The sequence below is a fragment of the Chionomys nivalis genome, chromosome 2 (assembly GCF_950005125.1).
Source record: "Chionomys nivalis chromosome 2, mChiNiv1.1, whole genome shotgun sequence".
NCBI lineage: Eukaryota > Metazoa > Chordata > Mammalia > Rodentia > Cricetidae > Chionomys > Chionomys nivalis.
In genome coordinates, this window is record NC_080087.1 from 10,159,751 (window position 1) to 10,180,509 (window position 20,759).

General features: G+C 46.4%; 1 protein-coding gene across 2 annotated transcripts in view; it reads left to right on the forward strand.

The window, feature by feature from the left end:
* The window catches only part of Prkn (parkin RBR E3 ubiquitin protein ligase), a 1,199,352-nt gene that overhangs the window by 1,140,982 nt on the left and 37,611 nt on the right, over positions 1–20,759 (forward strand). For both annotated transcript variants that reach the window (XM_057763084.1, XM_057763085.1), the window contains one exon: positions 20,522–20,605. In XM_057763084.1, the coding sequence (XP_057619067.1) occupies positions 20,522–20,605 (84 nt within the window). The remainder of the gene's footprint in view (positions 1–20,521; positions 20,606–20,759) is intronic.

Here is a 20,759-nt window from a genome sequence, read left to right on the forward strand (position 1 = left end):
TAGCAAGAAGACTGAGTGTGACCAACCCACTTCTAAGCTAAGGGACTTACTCGCTGCCACAGAGGCCACCCCTTGAGATCCAGGTGTCCGAGAACATGATAACAAATGACAGCCAATAAATTTAACCCATATCCCACTGTGAATCTTGTCATTGTGTGACCAAGCCTATTTTGCCCATTTCTGTTTGTTCTTGGCTTGTAATAGAGATCCATGAGATGTTCAAAGGTATAAATCAGTATTCAGGCTAAATAGCCCCAGACCTGGAGGAGATGGGGAAACACAATTTTTATCACTTAGTCAATCTTCTACCTTCAGGGGCAATGGAAACTAATAAACGTACATCAAGACCATCCCCATGAGAGAAGGAGTAATCCAACATGTTTTAAGACTCCATACTTTCTGGCTAGAATTTCTCCCAGTATTTACAGCTATGCGCTCTGGTAAGGAGTTGGGGTTTGGGAGAGGGATAAAAGGGAAGTGTGCCTGTCTGCGCCATGTGGTGACTTATTTGAACAAGTGTCACAGTCCTCAGAAACAGAGCCTCCTAAAGACCAATATTTCATTTGAACTCACAGTGCTGTACAGCAACTGACAGTCACCATGATATCTTTCCCTGAACTTCCAGACAGAATCATGGAAATAGGAATCAGGGCAGCTGGTAGCAAACAGGGAAATCCAGTAGCTTTACAGCTTAATATTGAACCTTAATCATAATTTGCCAGTGCCTTGGGGTCATTGACAGGTCAAATTGGTGAAGTGAAGCCCCTGGACACTGTCCACCTTGGTCCCCTTTGGAGGGCTTTCCTGTCCTCATCCACATGATCTTGTTCTCATGTCCCCAGGGTCACCTAGGCTATGGAATGAGGGCAGCCCTGATCATTGAGGCTCCTGTTTAGATGTTCAATATACCCCTCCCTTCTTTAATAAAACTTAGTAAACACCTCCCCAGGGGCTAGCCCTGCACAGTGGCACTCAGAAAACACGGGTGAGCATCAGGGAGCATAAGTCTAGCAGAAACAATGAGTAGGAAAACACTATATACAGGGTGCTGGGACTGAGGGTCAGGAAGATCTGAGGTCGCAGGAGCATGTAGGAGACACATCAAACCCAAGCCTGAGTTCAGGAATTCATATGGTTTCAGTGTGTGTGAAATGTTTGGTCCCCAGATGGTGATGTTGATCTAAAAGGCTGTAGAACCTTAGGGGCTGGACCTTTGTGGCTGTACTTCATTGAAGAACAGAAACCTCCTCTTAGGTCATTTAAGCCAAGAGCAAACCACTCCTTATTCTGTCTACTTCTCTCATGATCTCCATGATGTGTTTATCAAACAGCATATTAACACATGATGTGGGGAAAGAGAGGCTAACTTGATCTTAAAGAATCCTTTACCAGAATTCTATAAGGGATGTAGTCACTCTATTGACCCAGATCATTACCCAAAACCAGAAACAGAAATTATCTACCTAAACCCACATATTTTTTTTCCAATATTCATGATGGTTGCTTTCAACCTTATTGCTTACAAGGAAAAGTATTATATTTAACTTCTCTCTCTCTCTCTCTCTCTCTCTCTCTCTCTCTCTCTCTCTCTCACACACACACACACACACACACACACACACACATTGTTCTGAGCCATAGTCATAAGGGAAAGATGAGTATTATACTTTAAGATCAAAGCTTGTAAAAGTGAATTAAATATGGAGTCCATGGCATGGCAAGATTGTTTAAAGATGGGTTAAATTTAAATGAGCTGAATACACAGCAGGGAAAGAGATTGAGTACACAGTTTTAAGTGATCTCAAAGCATATTGTTAACTTGTTTGTAAGGTTGGGCAAAATTTCAGTTTCTGAAGGAGAGTATTTCCAGAAAGAAAAAAAAAAAGCTATTCTTTAAAAAGTGAGGTGCTGAGGGCAGGTCTTTGGGTTTATCACCTCCTCCACACACTTCCTGTCTATTCTCAACTTCCTGACTACAGTGTAGTTTCATGCTCTGGCTGCCATGCCTCCCCATCTATGATGGACGACTGTCCACTCTCAAACTGTAAGCCAAAATAAACCCTTTCTCCCTGAAGTTGCTTCTTGTCTGGTATTTGACCACATCAATGAGAAGAATAACAAATACAGGAGAGTTTGACTAAAAGGGGTCCTCACTAAGACAGTCAGCCCCTGTCACGATTGGCTGTGTAGCACCACAGAGGATGCAGGTGTGACATTCAGACCAAGTCACCCAGGGAAGCCTACTCCTTCCTCCCTGTTCTCTGTGATCAATGCAGATACTCTCTAGGGGCCTCCTGGACCCCAGCAGGCAGTGCCCTAACCTAGGAAGAAGAAAACCTTTGTAAGAAGCACTGCCAATTTTCTGCCCTTGTGTGATGGGGCCAAAAGCTATTAGCAGGGAGACTCTGACTAGGATGACATTTTGCTCACTCACCTGAGAGCCACAGTTATCTTTGCAGCCCTGAACCTCTAGCTCTTGAGCTGTCACTTAGCTTGTTTCCAGTCCCTTGGCAAAGCAATAAAATTGGAAGAGGAAAAGAGGGGACAGAAGAGGAATCTTGCAAGTCTATGGTTTAGTTTATAATTTAGCTCAAGGCTTGCAAGGTGGGAATGCTGCTGAGAGGTAGCATTTTTTTTCCTACAGGTCACGGAGGCATTTGACTTCTTCCCCTGTGAATGACCCCAGGCAAGCTTTATCTTGTGCTAATAGGCTTCCTGGGGAAACGCCCCCCCCCCCCCAGGCTGGTAAGTGACCTCAACAGGATGCCTGGATTTCTGCACAGTCTGGAGTCAGGGCAGAGATGCATATCAGGAAGATGCAGCTGAAAGGACCCACCTTTATTAAGCAGCCATAGCCAGGAGACTCCTCCCAGAGGCCCAAGGAACACATGATGCTTGTTCTTTGCAGAGAGATTCCAGGAGAATAAATCTGTCAAGTGCCCCAGTTCTCACAAACGCACCAGCTGGAAGAGGTTCTGGCCACATGCTGCCATGTGACACAGTGACAGTACCTTGGAAAGGGCCGGAGGCAGTTCAAGTGGAAGCCAAATTGTAACAGACTTTTCAATTGAATTCTTTAGGTTTTTGAATATTTTTTTCTACAGGAAGATATAATTGCATCATTTCTCCCCATTCCTTTCCTTCACATCACCTCCCTCCCTGGACTCAATACTGATTTATCTGGACTGTCACAATTCAAAGTCCAGTCACCGAGACCAAAGCTTTCAGCTTAGCCATTCAAAAGCAAAGGTTTTTTGCCCCACACTGGAGAGAGAGAGGGGAGTAATATTGAGTCATTTGCGAAGACTGGAAATGTCACTCTTCACCACCCTACACTTAAGAAGTCAAGCTTCACAAGAGCGACGCTATGAAGGTCCGCTCTGAGCCACAGTCCACCCCAGACTTGTTGACTAGACACTTATCTGATCTTGGTACAAGATCTGACAAAGTGGATAGACAAGCAAGACAGGTACTCAGAGGTAGGAGGAGGCTCGGGTGTTCTGTGAGCGACTCCCTGTGTCTCGTGCTTTTGTTGAAGACAATACATCTCGTTTTCGTTAATTGAACTGATTTTTTTCTTTACCCCTGAAGTGATTTTTCTAAAAACTGAGGATGTAGTTCAGTTGGTAGAATCCTTGCACAAAGCATGGATAATCCCATGCACACACCATCTGCTCACTGGGACCAGGCTTGGTGTTTCTACACCTTTAATCCAAGCACTTGGGAAGCTGTGGCAGGTAGATAGATCTCGATAAGTTCAAAGCCAGCTAAGCTACTAGTGAGACTGTGTCTAAAATAAAATAAAACAAAATCTGGGTATGGTAGCACAAGCCTACAGACCCAGCACCCAGGAAATGAAGGCAGGGGGATCAGAAGTTCAGGGTTATCCTCTATTACAGAGTTCAAGGCCAGCCTGGCGTCTGTGAGACTTTGTAAAAGAATGAAGGGAGGGGGATAGAGAGAAAAAAAATTATTTTAAATCTTTTGATTCATTAAAATCCTCATTGTTTGTTAGTGTTTTGTTTGTAGTACTAGCGGTTGTACAGTAGGCCTCTAGCACGCCAGGCAAACTCTGACTGAGCCAGCCCTCTTTTCCATTTCGACTTCCAGACAAGTCCTCACTAAGTCCACAGGCCAGCCCTGAACTTGCACTCATCCCTGCCTCAGCCTATTGAGTAGCTGGAATGGAGGCTGCGCTCTTACGTTCTGTGGTGACATCACTGGCTACCACACAATCCCAGCTGTGACCAGACCAGCGGCTTTTCCAGCATGGCAGCCACTGGTGATGAGGGGGTTCTGAGCACACCTTGTGGAGCCGGTCCACACCTAGATGCGTTGTGAATATGAAGTGCAGGGGAGACGTGGAAAGTTCCGTGAAAATCCGTCAGCAGCAGCCTTCCCATCATGGTGCACTGACGGTATGTGTGGAATACATGTGATGAGGTCAGCATTGCAATTAGGCTTGTGCTTCTTTCCCCTCTCTTAATGCAGCCACTAGTACATCTTAAGTGGTTGCTATTTGGGTTGGATAACCTTAGTCTAGACTTTAGACTAAGATGTCCCTTTAGAAGATGATAGTGGGACAGAATCACAGTGGCTTTTAGTCTGCTCCAGTGAGCAGTGCATCCTTGCAACCAAATCGAATATCTTGAGTGAGTCTCCTACTCTGTGCCCTCCCCGGGTTCTAATACGCAACAGGGCGGGTGTTCCACCCTGCCCAGCCCCCTGCAGCCACACAGCACGGTGCTGGATTGTCCTGCTCTGAGCGACCTAATTGAGTTAGCCGCCAAACAAGATTCCATCCCAACACAGCCGTCTTATAGCCCTGGCCATGCTACACAGTTCCACAGCCAACCTCTGAGCCCATCTCCTGCCCCGACTCCTCACTCCCGCTGCCTGAGTGCCACCCTCATTCCCCTGCTCTCCTCAGCACAGTCAGGTTCTAAGCACTGCCCTTCCCTGGAGGGCTCCAGGACTAGCCATGTTCCTGGAGACTGGTTGTGTACTCTCTGGGACAGCAACACTGTTTCCAGCAAACTCCGCAGTCTCTGTTCACCACCCTGTCCTCTTGCTCACCCCTGCACTCCCATGAACCTCCTGTCATCAGATAATGTGGATATGGCTTGTTGACCATGGATTCCAGGTCCGAGCATGACAGAGGACGGGATTCACACACAAAACTTGTTGAACAAACGCCCATGGAAAGAGGGCTTTGGGATAAGGAAGGACTGAGAGAGAAGAGGTGAGGTTCCTAGGAGACTGGGCAGTATTTATGTCACCCTTCTCCGTGGAGACACCCGGCACACACGGGGACGTCAGTCTGACTGAGCTAGAACAGGGCTTCTCATCTGCCGTGTGTCCTCGGCTTTCCCAGGATGATATTAAAACGCAGGTCCTGATGTAGTATTTCCAGGGTGAAAGGTCACTGAAGGTCATTCTGCACTGGGGACCATGTTCAGGCTGCAGCGAACTCTTACACTCTTACCGAATTCATGCTTCACAGAGGCTCAGTAGCGAGTGGCTACCCCAGGCTTCTGAGGATCCCATTTCCTCTTTACTGGAAAAGGTCCTCAGCTTGCGTCACATCCTCTGGTAGGTCAAGTAGAAAGCAGGACCTTCTTTGGGCAGTTGTCTCTGGACTTTCTCTTCTTTCTTTACAAGGTATGGTCCTTTAAGAATGCTTGGATTCCCGTGCCCTGGACTTTCTCTGGACGGCCTTACCCTTTGCTTCTGCCTGTCCCTTCCTACCCTTTAACCCCCTCACCATTGCCTTTTTCCTATTATCAGATCATTTCCAGTCCACCGTCTTCTCCACCCATCAGGCCTGTGAACTTAGCCTCTGAGTCTGGCTCATCACAGGGTCACCAGACCAAAGCTGCCCCTGACCAAAGGGCTTGGTCCTGGCTCCTCTCTCTTCTGCGCTCACCCCTCCCTCTGATCCCTGGACATCCATGCATTCTTCCTGCCTCTCTGTTCTAGGAATATTTAGCCTGCGCCCAACACAGCTGTGAACGCAACCCAACACAGTTCATAAACTCACTTAAAAACATTATAAGGAATTTTGGGAGCAACTCTATGGCACGGTTGTCAAGCATGAATGTTGTAGGTAATGATACTGTGTCACTATTGTGTCAAAGCTTGGTCACACTCGGAGATTCTTCTAGTTCCTCCTACCTGTTCACCTGCAAAGATAATGAGATTTGAGTGCCCATAGCCCGTCCAATGGAAATGTACAGTAGGCCGCATGCAGCTTGAAGAATAAATGACAAAAAGCCAGTGTCATCCTACATGACCTCTCCTGCTGACCCTGTCTCCTTCCTGTGGATTTCTACAGTCTTGCTCACATGACTACCCAGCCAGGCACACGACTGAGTGCTGTCCCACACTGCACAGCCATCTCCAGCTTACCTGTTCTTCATAAGGACTGTCTCTCTTATTTGTAAACCTCTAGACCTGAGCACCCATAACTTACTCTGATTCCAATTCCTGGGGAGATAAAAATGTGTAAGATTAAAAAAAAAAGAAAGAAAGAAAGAAAAAAAAAGCTTAGCTACTTAAAGGAGGAGGTGGATGAAGATTGCTTTGCTTCGCGTGGACAAGTCTGTCAGTAGCTGTGTGTAAGAAGGAAATAACGGTGATGGGGAGTAAAGGTAAATAGTGGATTGCCCGCCCTCTGTGCTTGAGTTCTCTTGCCAGCAGTGGAGCGGGAGGAGAGAATGGATATTTCAAGGAAGAACGCACTGGTCATCTTGCTTGGAACCTTTGAAAAGAGCGTAGGACAGGCGCACCATTCCCAGTTATTCCTGTGAGACCATACAACACCCTGACGGTTTAATACATATCTGTATTTTTTTTCCAAGATGGCATTTTACTATATAGCCTAGACTATCTTTGAACTTATAATTGTCTTGCCTCAGCCTCCCAGGTGCTAGGATTACAGGTATACATCACAGAGATTGATTTAATATGCATTTTGGATTGATTTATTGAGTATTCATGAAGTAAAAAAAAATATATATAGGGGGCTGGAGAGGTGGCTCAGTGGTTAAGAGCATTGCCTGCTCTTCCAAAGGTCCTGAGTTCAATTTCCAGCAACCACATGGTGGCTCACAACCATCTGTAAAGAGGTCTGGTGCCCTCTTCTGGCCTGCAGACATGTACACAGACAGAATATTGTATACATAATAAATAAATATTTGAATATATACACACACACACACACACACACACACACACACACACACAATGTGCTCACAGGGTGCCTCCAGCATGATTGGAGCCTTTCCGAAGCCAATCCTACCCCAAGCTGCCCAGGGCTGGGCTCAGGTGTCCTGGCAGGGGAGACTGTCACCACCCCCCTTTCTGTGCTAGAGAGCATAAGGATGCCCACAGGCATATGCGACATATTTGGCTCAAATCGCCGTATGGCTTGGATTTCACATTTTTACTGGCATGGTGTAATCATTTTCACAGAGTCGAGTGCCTTGCTACAGATTGTAAATGATAAGGTCAGGAGGATTAGAGACCAGTTAAAAATTATAGAAGGCATATGCTGCTCGTTTTCCTAATGAATGGCCACTTTCAAACATGTTCGCTAATTAATGGCAATATTTGAGTGGGTCCGCTAATGAATGGCAATATTTGAAAGTGTTGTTGGGTCTGATACTCTGTGACCAGTGCTGGGTTTCTGAAGGGCTCCAAATGCTGCAGAAGGTCTGGGAAATGCCAGTTGGAAAGCGGAGCTGGGCAGGCCTTCCAAGACGGTAAGCAGAATTCTCGGTTACAGACGAAAATTTGCCCACCAAGAAGTTTGTTTGGAGGAACATGGATGGTGCGAATCTTGGCGTGAAAGCATTGCGAGAGTCTCAGCTTGCAACCAAATCCCACTTTAGCCTTTGGAAACAAGGGAAACACCATGAGAGCCATTACAGCACAGAGACTGTCCCCATGGAAATTGTTGTTTAAAATGCACACAGCTAAGACATGGGGGGAGGGAGGCAAGAGACAGGAATCGGTGTCGTGAACGAACTGTGCCTTCTCTCCCCACCCCCACTCCCCAGGATGTAAGGACCCATTCTGCCAAGTAAGCTCAGGACACTGCCTGGGTTGTGGAGCCTGGGACTTTTCCTCTCTCCGTCTCTCTAACCTGGCTGTCCACTGTGCTGGCTGTCAGTGTTAAAATCCACCAAATAGTCCAGAGTCAGACCGGGGCAATCTCAGCAAAAGCCACCGGGAATGGACAGAGTGGAACCGCCACAGGTCCTCCGGGCCCTCGGTCAGCTATGTGGATTAGGGTTGGGAGTTGTTGAGGGTCGTTTCTGTAGCCAGGATTGTGTCCCTCTGGTCACACATGTGTATAATAAGCCCTCAGCGAAGGTGCTGGCATTTGTCTGAGATTCTTGTCAATGTGCTTGAAAAACGAGGTTTTGTGTCAGCATGTGGGGGAGGAGTGGGAAGTAGGCTTCCCCCCAGCTTCACCACTGAGTCCACAAACCCTACCCAGCGAGAGCGCTGCACACGCCTTGGCCAAGCTGCTGCAGTCCCCGAAATGCAGCCTACAGATTTTCTTCCGCTTGAATGAAATCAGCTCCGGAAACAAGGGTCCCCACGGCTTTGTTAAGAATGGCAGACTAGGGAGAGGGCGTGAGGTACACGGTGCCCGCTGGAATCTTGCACAGCTGTTGAGGGAGACTGGATCTAAACTCAGCATCTGGAAGAGGCCTTAAATGAAAGGCCAAGGTATTGCCCACAATACATATTAGGATATTTTAGAGACCATCGTTGTTTTAAAACCTATGTGTACGTCAAGGAATGAGATATTTCCAGAACAGTGCGCACTAAAGCAGATGACCAAGTTCTCTGGCAAGCCTTACAGCTGACCAAGGAAGACTGCAGGTTATTTTCACGGTGAACTTTTGAATTTGTGCTAATGTACATGTGCAGTCCGTTTAATAGTACATGAACTATTTTTTTAATTTTTATTTATTTCAGATTATGTATACGGCTGCTTTACTTGCATGCATGTCTGTGCGCCCCCATCCGTGCAGTGCCCACAGAGTCCAGAAGTGGGTGTTGGATCCCTAGAACTGGAGTTATAAACAGTTGTGAACCGCCATGTGGGTGCTGGGGACCAAACCCAGGTCCCCTACAAGAGCCAGTAGCGTTCTTAGCCACTGAACCATCTCACCAGCCCAGATAAATTATTTTTAAAAATCCATGACTATGCAAATTATATGCCAATAAAGCTGTCAAAGAAAAGGAAAAATAAAAAGGCAATAATCATTTTAAGTTTAAAAAAGGAAAAAAACTGTTTTGAGGTAGAAAGCAAATTGCAAAACCTTTATGCACGCGCATGAATTGGATGGGTTAATTCTCGGCAGCGCGCCCTCCACACCTGGAACTAACCAGCGTTCAGAGAAGGGCGCAGGCGCAAAGTTTTGCGTAGGGCATTAGGCTTGGAGACTAGGTCCCCTTAGTCTTGCCCCTCAATCTAAGGTTCCCTTTCCATTGGTGGCAAGCAGAGTGGACCTGGTGTGCTCACTATGATGACCTCGTTTCTAAACTGCGTGAGAAGGTTTCCACTCATACAGCCAGCCAGTGTGTAAGCCATGACTGTGGACAGGCATTCATGAAGTTAAGATGGGGGGCGGGGGGGGGGGGAAGAACATCATCGAAGTCCCTTTGAGAGAGCCCATGAATGGAAATTAAACCACAGGCGTGCTTAAGGTCATGAGCCTAAAGCAAGCATGACTCGGGGCGGATCACCGGAAGTCATTCTGCAGGAAAGCAGGTAGCACTGTTTGGCAGTCCTGGGATCCCTCGTGGAGTCCCGGAAACATGAGGAAACATGGTCCTTGAGCCCCTGAGCTCTCAACCCAGCCTTCTGGAGACTTTGACCTGGCCATTTGGAGCTGGGCACCGCTTCCCTTTTCTGTTTTGAAACCCGTGATTTAGCGTGTTATTGCCTAAGCCGGTTCCACCCCGCCACACTATCTTGTCAAGTTTTGCATCTATCAGCACCTGGTCCCCCTCCACCAGGAGCCCCATCCTTTCATAAGCTGTTCTCGCACCAGCCTGAAACTATGGATCTCTGCTGCCACCTTCAGGATCGTCGAGTTAGGTAGAGGACTGCTTCTTCTGGCCTCAAGGCAAGGAAAAAAAAAAAAAAAACCCGCATGCCTGCTTTGTCTTTTGATGTTTCCTCGAACCACAGAAAAGGGTCCTGTGGTGGTATTTGATTCTCTCCTATTCTTTTAAGACAGGACTTCAGATCTCCAGAATGCTTTTACAGATACTTTTGTGACAGAAAACAGATACAAAGAGATTTCGGATTTCATGTAGAGATCATTCATTCGACATTAAGAATCAAAATCTGATTTTAAGGGTCACTAGTTGTAGGTTCCAGCTGGCTCTGATCTGCATTGATCGGCAGCCCCTTGAATGTCCCAACTCCATCAGAAGCTGTCCATTGGCTTCCCTGTCATGTGTCCAAAGAGAAAATGCGCATCTCCCATCTTGAGCATGTCCATTATGGGCATGTGAGACACAAGACTTGGACATCAATCAAATGGCGGTTCTACTAATAGCATACTGGCGGATTAACATCATGGGATATTTATTCCAGCTCTGTGGTGGTGCAGATGGTCTAAGGGGTTGATAATGCACCCCTTCGCTTATGCATACAGGTAGTGCCAGCATCACTTTCTCTAGGCACTCACAGTTATGGCAAAGGCCACTGCCAAGGGGGTCCTAGACTTTCACATGAGAATCAGTGGCATCAGTAGACCTGGACTTAGGAAACAAGGTGCTCACTGCCCCTATCTATTTCTGAACATTTTTATTACTTAAGAAGCATCACAATCATGTGAAAAGCTATTTCCTGTTGTGTTTACTGTGTGCCAGAAGCCATGTGAAGTGTTTATCCTCTTGTTTAACCTTCTTTGAAGATGCAAAAATGCAGAACAAAGAAAGGGATTTCTGTGTTAAACCTGAAATTTTCCAGGAGAAAAGCCAGAACCGTGATTGTCCACCTGGAGCAAGCGGATTTTGGGGTGTACCCAGGACTGGCCATTTCTGGCTGCCTCTTCCGGAATCAGAATTTTAGAGATCAGCCCCTCTTGGCCTCTTGAGGTCCCTTTATGGTCAGGATAATGTGTTCACAGGGATGAGAGAGTTGGCTGTTCTACATGGTTAGAAAATACAATGAAAGAGAAAGAACCAGGGTTGGAATAGGCACCACGTGAGTGGAGCCGCAAGCAGTTTACATCAGGTCTAAGAAACAGGAACTTACTCTTAAATACAAATGGAAACCTCGTGAGTTCCAGACCAGCCTGGTCTACAAGAGCTAGTTCCAGGACAGGCTCCAAAACCACAGAGAAACCCTGTCTCGAAAAACCAAAAAAAAAAAAAAAAAAAAAAGGAAACCTTAACTTGTGAGGGCTTATCACGGGAACTTATTCTCTAAGCACAAACAAAAGCCTTAACCTGCAAGGTATATTGTTCCTGTTTTGTTCTCACAATACCTCCAGTGTCTCTGGCTTCAAAGCTTCGTGTTTTAAGGCTAGATTATACCTCTTTTGTTTGTTTGGTTGGTTGGTTAGTTTGGGTTTTTGGTTTATTTTAGACAGGGTTTCTCTGTGTAGCCCTGGTTGTCCTGTAAGACTAGGTTGGCCTAGAACTCAGAGCTCCACCGTCCTCTGTGTGCTTAGTGCTGGAATTAAAGGTATGCACCACCACTATCCAGCTTTACATATCTTTTTTCTAACTCTTATTATTTTTGAGACAGGTCTTATTTAAACCCAGCTAACCTTGAAGTCAATATGTCAGCAAAGATGACTTTGGTATTCCTGCCTCTTCCTTCTGAGTACTGGTATTATAAGCCTATGACACCTTGCCCAGTTATGTGCTGCTGGGATCCAACCCAGGGCTTCCTCCATGCCAGGCAAGCATTCAACCAACTGATCTACATCCCCTTCTATGGTGTGCTTTGATTTAACTAACAGGGTCTCACCACAGTACATCCAAGAACTCTCTGTATAGACCAGGATGGCCTGGAACTCACAGAGATCCCCCTACTTCTGCCTCCTGAGGGCTGGAATTAAAGGTGTGCATCACCACACCAGGCTGTGTATCTAAATATAAATTTCTTACACACTATTTTGTGAATTGGAGCGTGCTGTTCTTTCATGTGGTCTAAATTTTAGATGCAGTCACGCATCCTCCATGATGGGGATATGCCCTCCGAGCATGTCATTAGCGATTTTGTCATCATGTGGAAGCATCATGGTTTGGACTTACAAAACCCTAAGCGGCACCGCCTCTGGGAAATCTAAGGGGTAGGCGGCAGCCTGTTGTGCCCAACTGCATATCTGCATAGCACGCTACTGTGTTGAAGGCCGTAGGCAGATGTCACACGGTGGCAAGCGTTTGTCTATCTAAATGCATGTCAGCATAGAAAGATCCAGTAAGAACATGGTGAAGGATTTTGAAAGTGTTTCTGCCTCAGGCGCCGACAAGGAACAGAGCTTGTAGGCATGAAGGTGGCTCTGGGTGACAGAGTGAACCATCTGCGTGTGACGACCCAGGACAGCACTGTGAACCTCTGCAGACTTCGGGCACACCATGTGTTTAAGTACACTAAATACACACTCACGCACACTCACACACACGTGACCCCTGTGCACACATACACTTGCGCATGTCCCTTCTTCTCTTTTCCACATTAAATCAACTTCAGCTTAATACAGCTCCCCCTTCGTTTAGTTTAATATAAGCATACTTTATAAAACATTTCCTTTGTGTCTTTATTTATAAGTTCTTTCTCCTTTTGCATTATTTTTAAATTTTTGAAAATTTTCCTAGTTAAAAATGTAGGACCCCTCCCCCTCAGCCCCTCCCCCCCTCTGGCGGATGAGGAAGATGACCCTCTCCCCTCACCAGCTGCAGCACAGAGGAAAGAGGAACCTGCACCTCACGTGGGCAACACAGTAGAGTTGGCCCTGAAGGTGTCAGTGGTGAAGAGCCAATACTGAGGACATGAAAGCAGGAGAACTGATGCTCCCCCTGGCTCATCACAGCAAGGGGTAAACTAGCCAGAGCCATGCTGGAGAGCTCCCCCTGGTGGTGAGGACAAGGGAGAGCTGGAGGGCTGACCAACCCTGCAACTACCCAGGCCCAGAGCCAGGGTTATGAGTTGGCCCACCCCAACATCCACCCCATCTGCAATCTGCTAGAGAGCATGAAGGGGCTGGTCCTGCAAACCCAAAGCTGCAGAATCTCCATGACACAGGGCAGCAACAGGAGGCCCAAGAGGAATTTTGTAGTGAGGAGCTACGGGCCGCTTCCCGCCACTCGGCTCCTGGCCGCCAACTAGCTTTACCCAAAATAATTACACAGAAACTATATTCTTTTAGACACTGCCTGGCCCATTAGTTCTAACCTCTTACTGGCTAACTCTCACATCTTGATTAACCCATTTCTAACAATCTGTGTAGCACCACAAGGTGGTGGCTTACTGGGAAAGATTCTAGCCTACATCCATCTTGGGTTGAAGAATCATGGCATCTGACTCACTTGCTTTCTTCCCAGGATTCTGTTCTGTCTACTCCACCCACCTAATTTTCTGCCCTATTAAAAGGCCAAGGCAGTCTCTTTATTAACCAATGAAAGTAACACATAGGCAGATGACCCTCCTACATCAGAATCCCAGTTAGGGCCCAGCATCCTTATTGTAGCAGAAGCCAGAGGCTTTGATCCTCAACCAATGGCTCTTGGCAATGAACATTTGCAAGTAAAGACAGGTGGACAAAAGGGTTTACTGCATGGGCCACTGGGCCACACTACAGCTTCCATGGTAAGATTTTTCCCCTTGTCTGTTTTGTTTTGGGTTTTTTGTGTTTTGTTTTTGTTTTTCTTCTTTTTTCTCTTAAATTTTATCTTATTTTATTTGGTGGGGGAAGTTGCAAGGGCAGAGGGTAGATGAAAGGGCCAGGAGATGAATGGGCTCGAGATGCGTGATGTGAAAGACACAAAGGATAAATAAAAAGAAAGTTTAAAAGACAGCAACAAAGATTAGTATGAATAGAATAAATATGTGTTGAAATTTGAAAAAAAAACGTAGGGCCCAAACACACCCTTTAGCCTTGGTGGCCCCAGGATAAGGGTGAAAAATGCAGTGGCCATGTTACTCTTTGCAGAAGACAGGGAATCAGCAGACTTAGATTGTTTTCTAAGACAGTCGTCTCAGCCAGGGCTGAGAAAGAGAACACCTAAATAAACATACAATCACACACATATGGATATGTTCCTATAGGCATATACACATATGTGTTGGTTATACCTGTGCGTATATACACACATATATAGCTATAAAGATGCATACACTTTATATCAAGAGATTTATTGCAGAACTGGCTTACTGGACTGTGGGCTAGATAAGCCTGTCTCAAGTCCATCGGGCAGGACTCAGGAAGGATCAAATGAAACCGGTGGGCACAGCCTGGTCCTGAAGGCCACAGATGGGTCGGCTTCTTCCTCAGAGGGCCTCAGTTCTACTTTTAAGACCTTTCAGTGATTCAGTCAAGCTCACCAAGATGACCTAGGGACATCACTGAAAGCTAGCTTCCTGTCTGTAAGTGTCTTTGGAGCAGCACCTCTCAGTGTTTGATGGGCTCCGGAGGACTGTGACCAAATTCATACATGAAGCTGCCGTCACAGGTGTTAATAGAGACACGTGTTTGAGCCCCTCAAAGAAGGCTAACGAGGGAACAGGCATTGAAAGTATGGATTACTTCTATAGCCTTGTGTCAGGGAGCGGAGGTTGAGACAGGGTTTCTCTGTGTAGACCAGGCTGTCCTTGAACTCACAGACCTTCCTGCCTCTGCCTCCTTCCCAAGTGCTGGGATTAAAAGCTTGCGCTTCCACTACTGGCATTTTTGTCTTGTTTGTTTGTTTGTTTCAGAGCTGAGGACTGAACCCAGGGTCTTGCTTTCGTCAGGCAAGTGCTCTACCACTGGGCTAAATCCCCAACCCTTGTACATCTATAACTTTTATCAGATCAGGTGGGATAGCATTTACCTGTGAGTCCAGCTCTTGGAAAGCTTAATTAGAACCAACCTAGGTTATGTACTGAATTCAAGCCCAAACTGTACTACAGGTATGAGGCGTTGTCTTGGGAAAACTGTATATTTTCATTTTTAAAAAGCAAATCAAAATGATATAGAAGTTGTTGATGTTTGTGAGATCCTTCTCAAGAGAAGTTAACGTGGGAAGGGTGGACTGTGTACATGGATGGTAGGTGCCTCCTTTTGCATGACTGACCTCTGCGTCAGAGGCCTGGAGAACAGAGTACACATTCCGGCAGCTATGAAGTCATGATTAACATGTGGGAAATGTCTGTGTGAAATGGCAACCTTCCACACCACTGGTCAGAGGGAACCCCATGAGCCCATGTGGGAGTCACACAGACCAGCACCCAAACGCTTTCCCTTCTGAAACAGTTTCCGCAGGTGGATTTTTCTGTCCCGCCTACCATCTCCCAAATAACTACACGGAGACTTCTTATTGATTAAGAAATCTTGGCCAACAGCTTAGGCTTGTTTCTAGCCAGCTCCTATAACTTAAATTAGCCATTTCTGCTCATCTAAGTGCTGCCTCTAGGCTCCTTTACCTCACCTATGTACTGCCCATCCCGCTCACTGTGCATCCCAAGACAACTACTCATGACTCCACCTTTCATCCCAGCATACTCTCTGCCCTGAAAATCCTGCCTAGCTATTGGCCACTCAGCTTTTTATTAAACCAGTCCAAGTGACAAATCTTCACAGTGTACAAAAAGATTATTCCGCAGCAAGCTTCAGCACCAGCAGAGTTTTTACACTGGTCCGAAATATCATCCCGAGGAGTTCTGTTGCTGGGTGTGATGGAGCAACATCCCAGAACTCTGGAAATAGATCTATAAAGGATGGCATCTCGTTAAGCAGGAAACAGTTATAATGAGTTGGTTTCAATGAGAATGTAAAAAGCATTCAGATAAATTGTGGTTATTGTTATTGCCTGAGAGAGAGGAGAAGAGGAATTCAAAAATGAAGTCCCTTTTCCATCCATTTGCATGCAAAATTCAAGATGTCATTGTTTTTTTTTGTTTTTTTTTTTTGGTTTCGAGACAGGGTTTCTCTGTGGTTTTGGAGCCTGTCCTGGAACTAGCTCTTGTAGACCAGGCTGGTCTCGAACTCACAGAGATCCGCCTGCCTCTGCCTCCCAAGTGCTGGGATTAAAGGCGTGCGCCACCACCACCCGGCAAGATGTCATTGTTTTTTACCACTGAGTAGTACTCTAATATGTATATATTCCACTTTCTTCATCCATTCTTCCATTGAAGGGCATCTAGGTTGTTTCCAGGTTCTGGCTATTACAAACAATGCTGCTGCTGCTATGAACATAGTTGAACAAATACTTTTGTAGTATGATAGGGCATCTCTTGGGTATATTCCCAAGAGTGGCATTGCTGGGTCCTGGTGTAGGTTTATCCCAAATTTCCTGAGAAACCGTCACACTGCTTTCCAAAGTGGTTGCACAAGTTTGCATTCCCACCAGCAATGGATGAGTGTACCCCTTACTCCACATCCTCTCCAGCAAAGGCTATCATTTGGGTTTTGATCCTACTGAACGTACTGGCTTTGTGGGAGCCTAGCCTGTCTGGATGCTCACCTTCCTAGACCTGGATGGAGGGGGAAGGACCTTGGACTTTCCACAGGGCAGGGAACGCTGACTGCTCTTCGGACTGGAGAGGGAGGGGGAGGGGAGGGGTGGGGAGTGGGGGAGGAGGGAAAAGGGAGGCGGGGAGGAGGCAGAAATTTTTAATAATAAAAAAAATGAAGTCCCTTTTAGATGTTTAAGAATAAAATATTCTCACTACTAACTGAAAAAAAGGAAAGAAAAACCCACCATCACTGAGTTCTGTGTGTGTCTGAGTATCCTCGTGGTTTGGAGTTCTGTGTGTATGTCAGTGTCCACGTGGTTTGCTGAGACACTGGCAGAGAGAAGAACCATTTGTATACAAGATTTTTTTTTTTTTTTGTTTTGTTTTTTTTTGAGACAGGGTTTCTCTGTGGCTTTGGAGCCTGTCCTGGAACTAGCTCCGTAGACCAGGCTGGTATCGAACTCACAGAGATCCGCCTGCCTCGGCCTCCCGAGTGCTGGGATTAAAGGCGTGCGCCACCATCGCCCGGCCTTGTATACAAGATTTTATATCCCTGCAGGAAGAGACCTGGTTTTGAGTGGTGGAGGCAGAGGCAGCTAGGGGGTCTGTAATCTCACAGGAATGACTGAGTTATTATTTCATAGACCCCTCTCGATGTTAGTGATCACTGTGTCTTACTCAGCTTTTTAAACGATCCCTGTGCATATGAGTTTTTTGTGGCGCCCTGCAGTATCTCCGTGTGTAGCATTGGAACTGAATCCCTTTGCGTTTGCACAAACCCTTTGTTGAGTGTCTAGAATAATGCGCTTAAAAATCCCCAAAATGCTTTCAAGATCAAATCAGATCTTCTAGAGCCGTGGTCCTCAACCTTCCCAATGCGGTGACCCTTTGATACGGTTCCTCATGTTGTACTAATCCCCATCCATAAAGTTATTTTTGTTGCCGCTTGGTGACTGTAATTTTCCTACTGTTATGAAATATAGTGTAAATATCTATTCCCCGATGGTCTTTGGTGACTCCTGTGGACCTCAAATGGGGTCGTGACCCTCATGTTGGGAACACTGTTCTAGATAGTTCCTTAATGTACACAGAACAGACTCAAGCCGTTAACTGGAAAGAGCCCACTGTATGACCCAGCTACAGCAAAGTGATAGCCTTGGAACAGAAGAAAATTAACACATGAATTAATGCTGCTGCCAGTATATTCACAGAGCATTTTCTCCTCTCCGTGCTGGACATGGCATGGCGGCTTTCTTTTGTGTGTGTCCTCTTGGTTTTCTCTTTATAGCCGTTTTTCCACAGTACCAGCGAATTCAATGTCTTTGTGTCAAGAGAGGCCTATTTATTCTGACAAACTGATCAACCTCCAGGGTGTTCCTGCACCATGAAACTGATTTTATATCTCATCCCCTGGCTAATAAGATGTGAAACGCTTTTCCTGTCACGCCAAGAGATTCAGACTAGTTTCCCTCCAAAGTGGCTGCTGGAGTCACAGCCTGCTCTTTCTGACTGAGTTGACTGAGCCACCGTGCAGAAAGAAGATTTCTGCCCTCGCTCTAAAAAGAAAGGGAAACATAGGAGGCAACACTACCTCACTGCATCCAGGGTGACAAACAAATCATCAGGGAGCAGAGCCTGGCGGTGCTGGCGATCTGTGCTCTTTCCCACCCACGTAAGTGTGTGAGTGAAGCTAGCATCTGGTCACTCTGGGGGTCAGTCAGTCTTCTATGAGAAGTACGACACGAACATCCTGGACTCCAAATCTAGCATCTTCACGTTTGAACCTTTGAGCACTATCATACCACCAGAAGAAAGTCCCGCACCTGACCCCATGTGATGGGACACAGCCAAAACACAGACCTGGAGAGATGGCTCAATGGCTAAGAGCACTGGCTGCTCTTCCAGAGGACCTAAATTCAATTTCCAGCACTCACATGGCAGTTCACAAATGCCTGTAATCTAGTACCAGGAGATCTAACACCCTCTTCTGGCTTCCACAGGCACCAGGCACATATGTAGTACACAAATACACATACAAGCAAAATACCCAAACACATAAAATTTAAAAATTAAAAAGAAACAGACATACTAAAGATGTTGTATGTAATTTCCTTCTGGTTGTGTGGGTAAAGCATATATTAAATAAATTTCATGCATCAATTTGTGTTCAATCACCCAAATATTTCACTATCCACATATGTATACATATATGTATATGCGTGTGCATATATGTAATGTGTGGCTATATATCTATATGCGTGTATATATGCATATGTGTATACATGTTAATGTATGTGATTATGGATGTGTGTATATATATGCAACCATTCTGAAATCTGAAAAGTAATGCCAATTTTAAATTAAATCTGGTCCCAAACATCTTGTGGTGAAGGATATTCAAACCACAGCTGAGGATTCTTGCTGCGTGGAGAAGGTCCTGTGAGGGCAGAGCATGTTGGGCTGGAGTTCTCATGAGGCCAGGAGAAACAGTTGATGCTCTTCTTTTAAACCAAGTCGAGCTATCGGTACCGTTTGTGCTGCTCTAGCTTTTCGGTTCAGATTTGTCTTACCTTAATCAAAGCCATGACAAACGCCTGACTGATTTCCTGGCTCGGGAGCTTGAGAGCTCCCAAGTCTCTGGAAGTCTCCTGAGAATTCTAGGCATTTGGTGGCTTTTGTCTAGTCCCAGGTGTCAGGTGGGATGACAACTCAGTAAGACACAGCGTGGAGTCAGTCTCAGCCACTGCAGCAGCCTCGGACATGGCAGCAAGGGGGAACACAATGTGCCTTCTGGAGGGCCCAGGCTACTCGGGGCAGTAACAGGACCAACGCAGAGCCTTGGCACTGGGTCAGCAGCACTTCTGGTTCCAGCTTCCTCTTTGTAACGTGAAGGGTAAGGGCAGCAGAGTCCTTGGGTGTCTTTGTCCCGTGGTCACTGAGTGCTACCAGGAGCATCATCACCCAGTGAAAGGACCTGGTCCAAGGACTAGAATGTGGCTCTATGGTAACGTGCTTGCTCGCTTACCCAAGGCCCTGGTTTCATCCCCAGCATCACCACCAACAAAAGACCTATATTTTTTTTCCCACGTTTGTTTCCTAAGACGGCTGAAGCCAACTATAGCTGGCTGGAAGCTGTAAACAACAGAAATCTGCTCTCCTTGTGGTTGCTTCTGGGGCCTCTCTCCTTGGCAGGCAAGTGGTTCTTCTCGTTCTGTCCTCACATGATCGTTCCTCAGCTCATGTGTTCACGTTTGGATCTCTTCATATAGGACACAAAGACACTGACGGGTTAAAGCCATCCTAATGGCTCCTTTTACCCCACTCACATGTTAGGGGCTCCATGTCCTGATGGGGCCTCTATCTAAGATACTGGAAGATAAAACTTCCCCTTCTGAGTCTAAGAGAATGAAGGGGACACGCAAAGGGACACCGGCCAGCTCTAAACAGCCATCCCTTCTTTTTATAACAGGCTTTCAGTACAAAACTAAGTCCACTGACCACGTAAGTCTGTCGCGTTTGGAAAACTAACTTGGAACAAACATGGAAGATGAGCCTGGAACAAAGTCGTTGTCCTGGTGCCGGGAGCGCCTCTTCCCAAGTCCCCTCCATCACTGCCTCCTCCAGCGGTGAGGGGACAGCAGGATTCATGTTTGTTACCCTGGTGATGTGCACAGAACACTCTCTAACACTGGGCAGTCCCATTAAAATACAAGTTGATTCTGCTTTGCAAACAGTATTTTGACATAGAAGCCGTAACTCGAGCCAGAGAGATAACATGCAGAATGCAACTGAATATTCCTGACACGTGGTGTTCTCTTGCAGTTCGTCTTCTGCCGGGACTGTAAGGAAGCATACCACGAAGGTGAATGTGACTCACTGTTTGAAGCCTCGGGGGCCACCTCCCAGGTAAGAGTGATTTCCGCATCCTGCAAAGCAAGGCCCGGAGCTCTGGTAGGCAGCAGAAGTTAGTTCCGCTGTGAAGGTCTAAGCATAGACAGCCTTGGGCCTGGGCCTCTGCCTTCCCCAGGATTAACCTTCACTCACAGAGCACTGAGTAGCC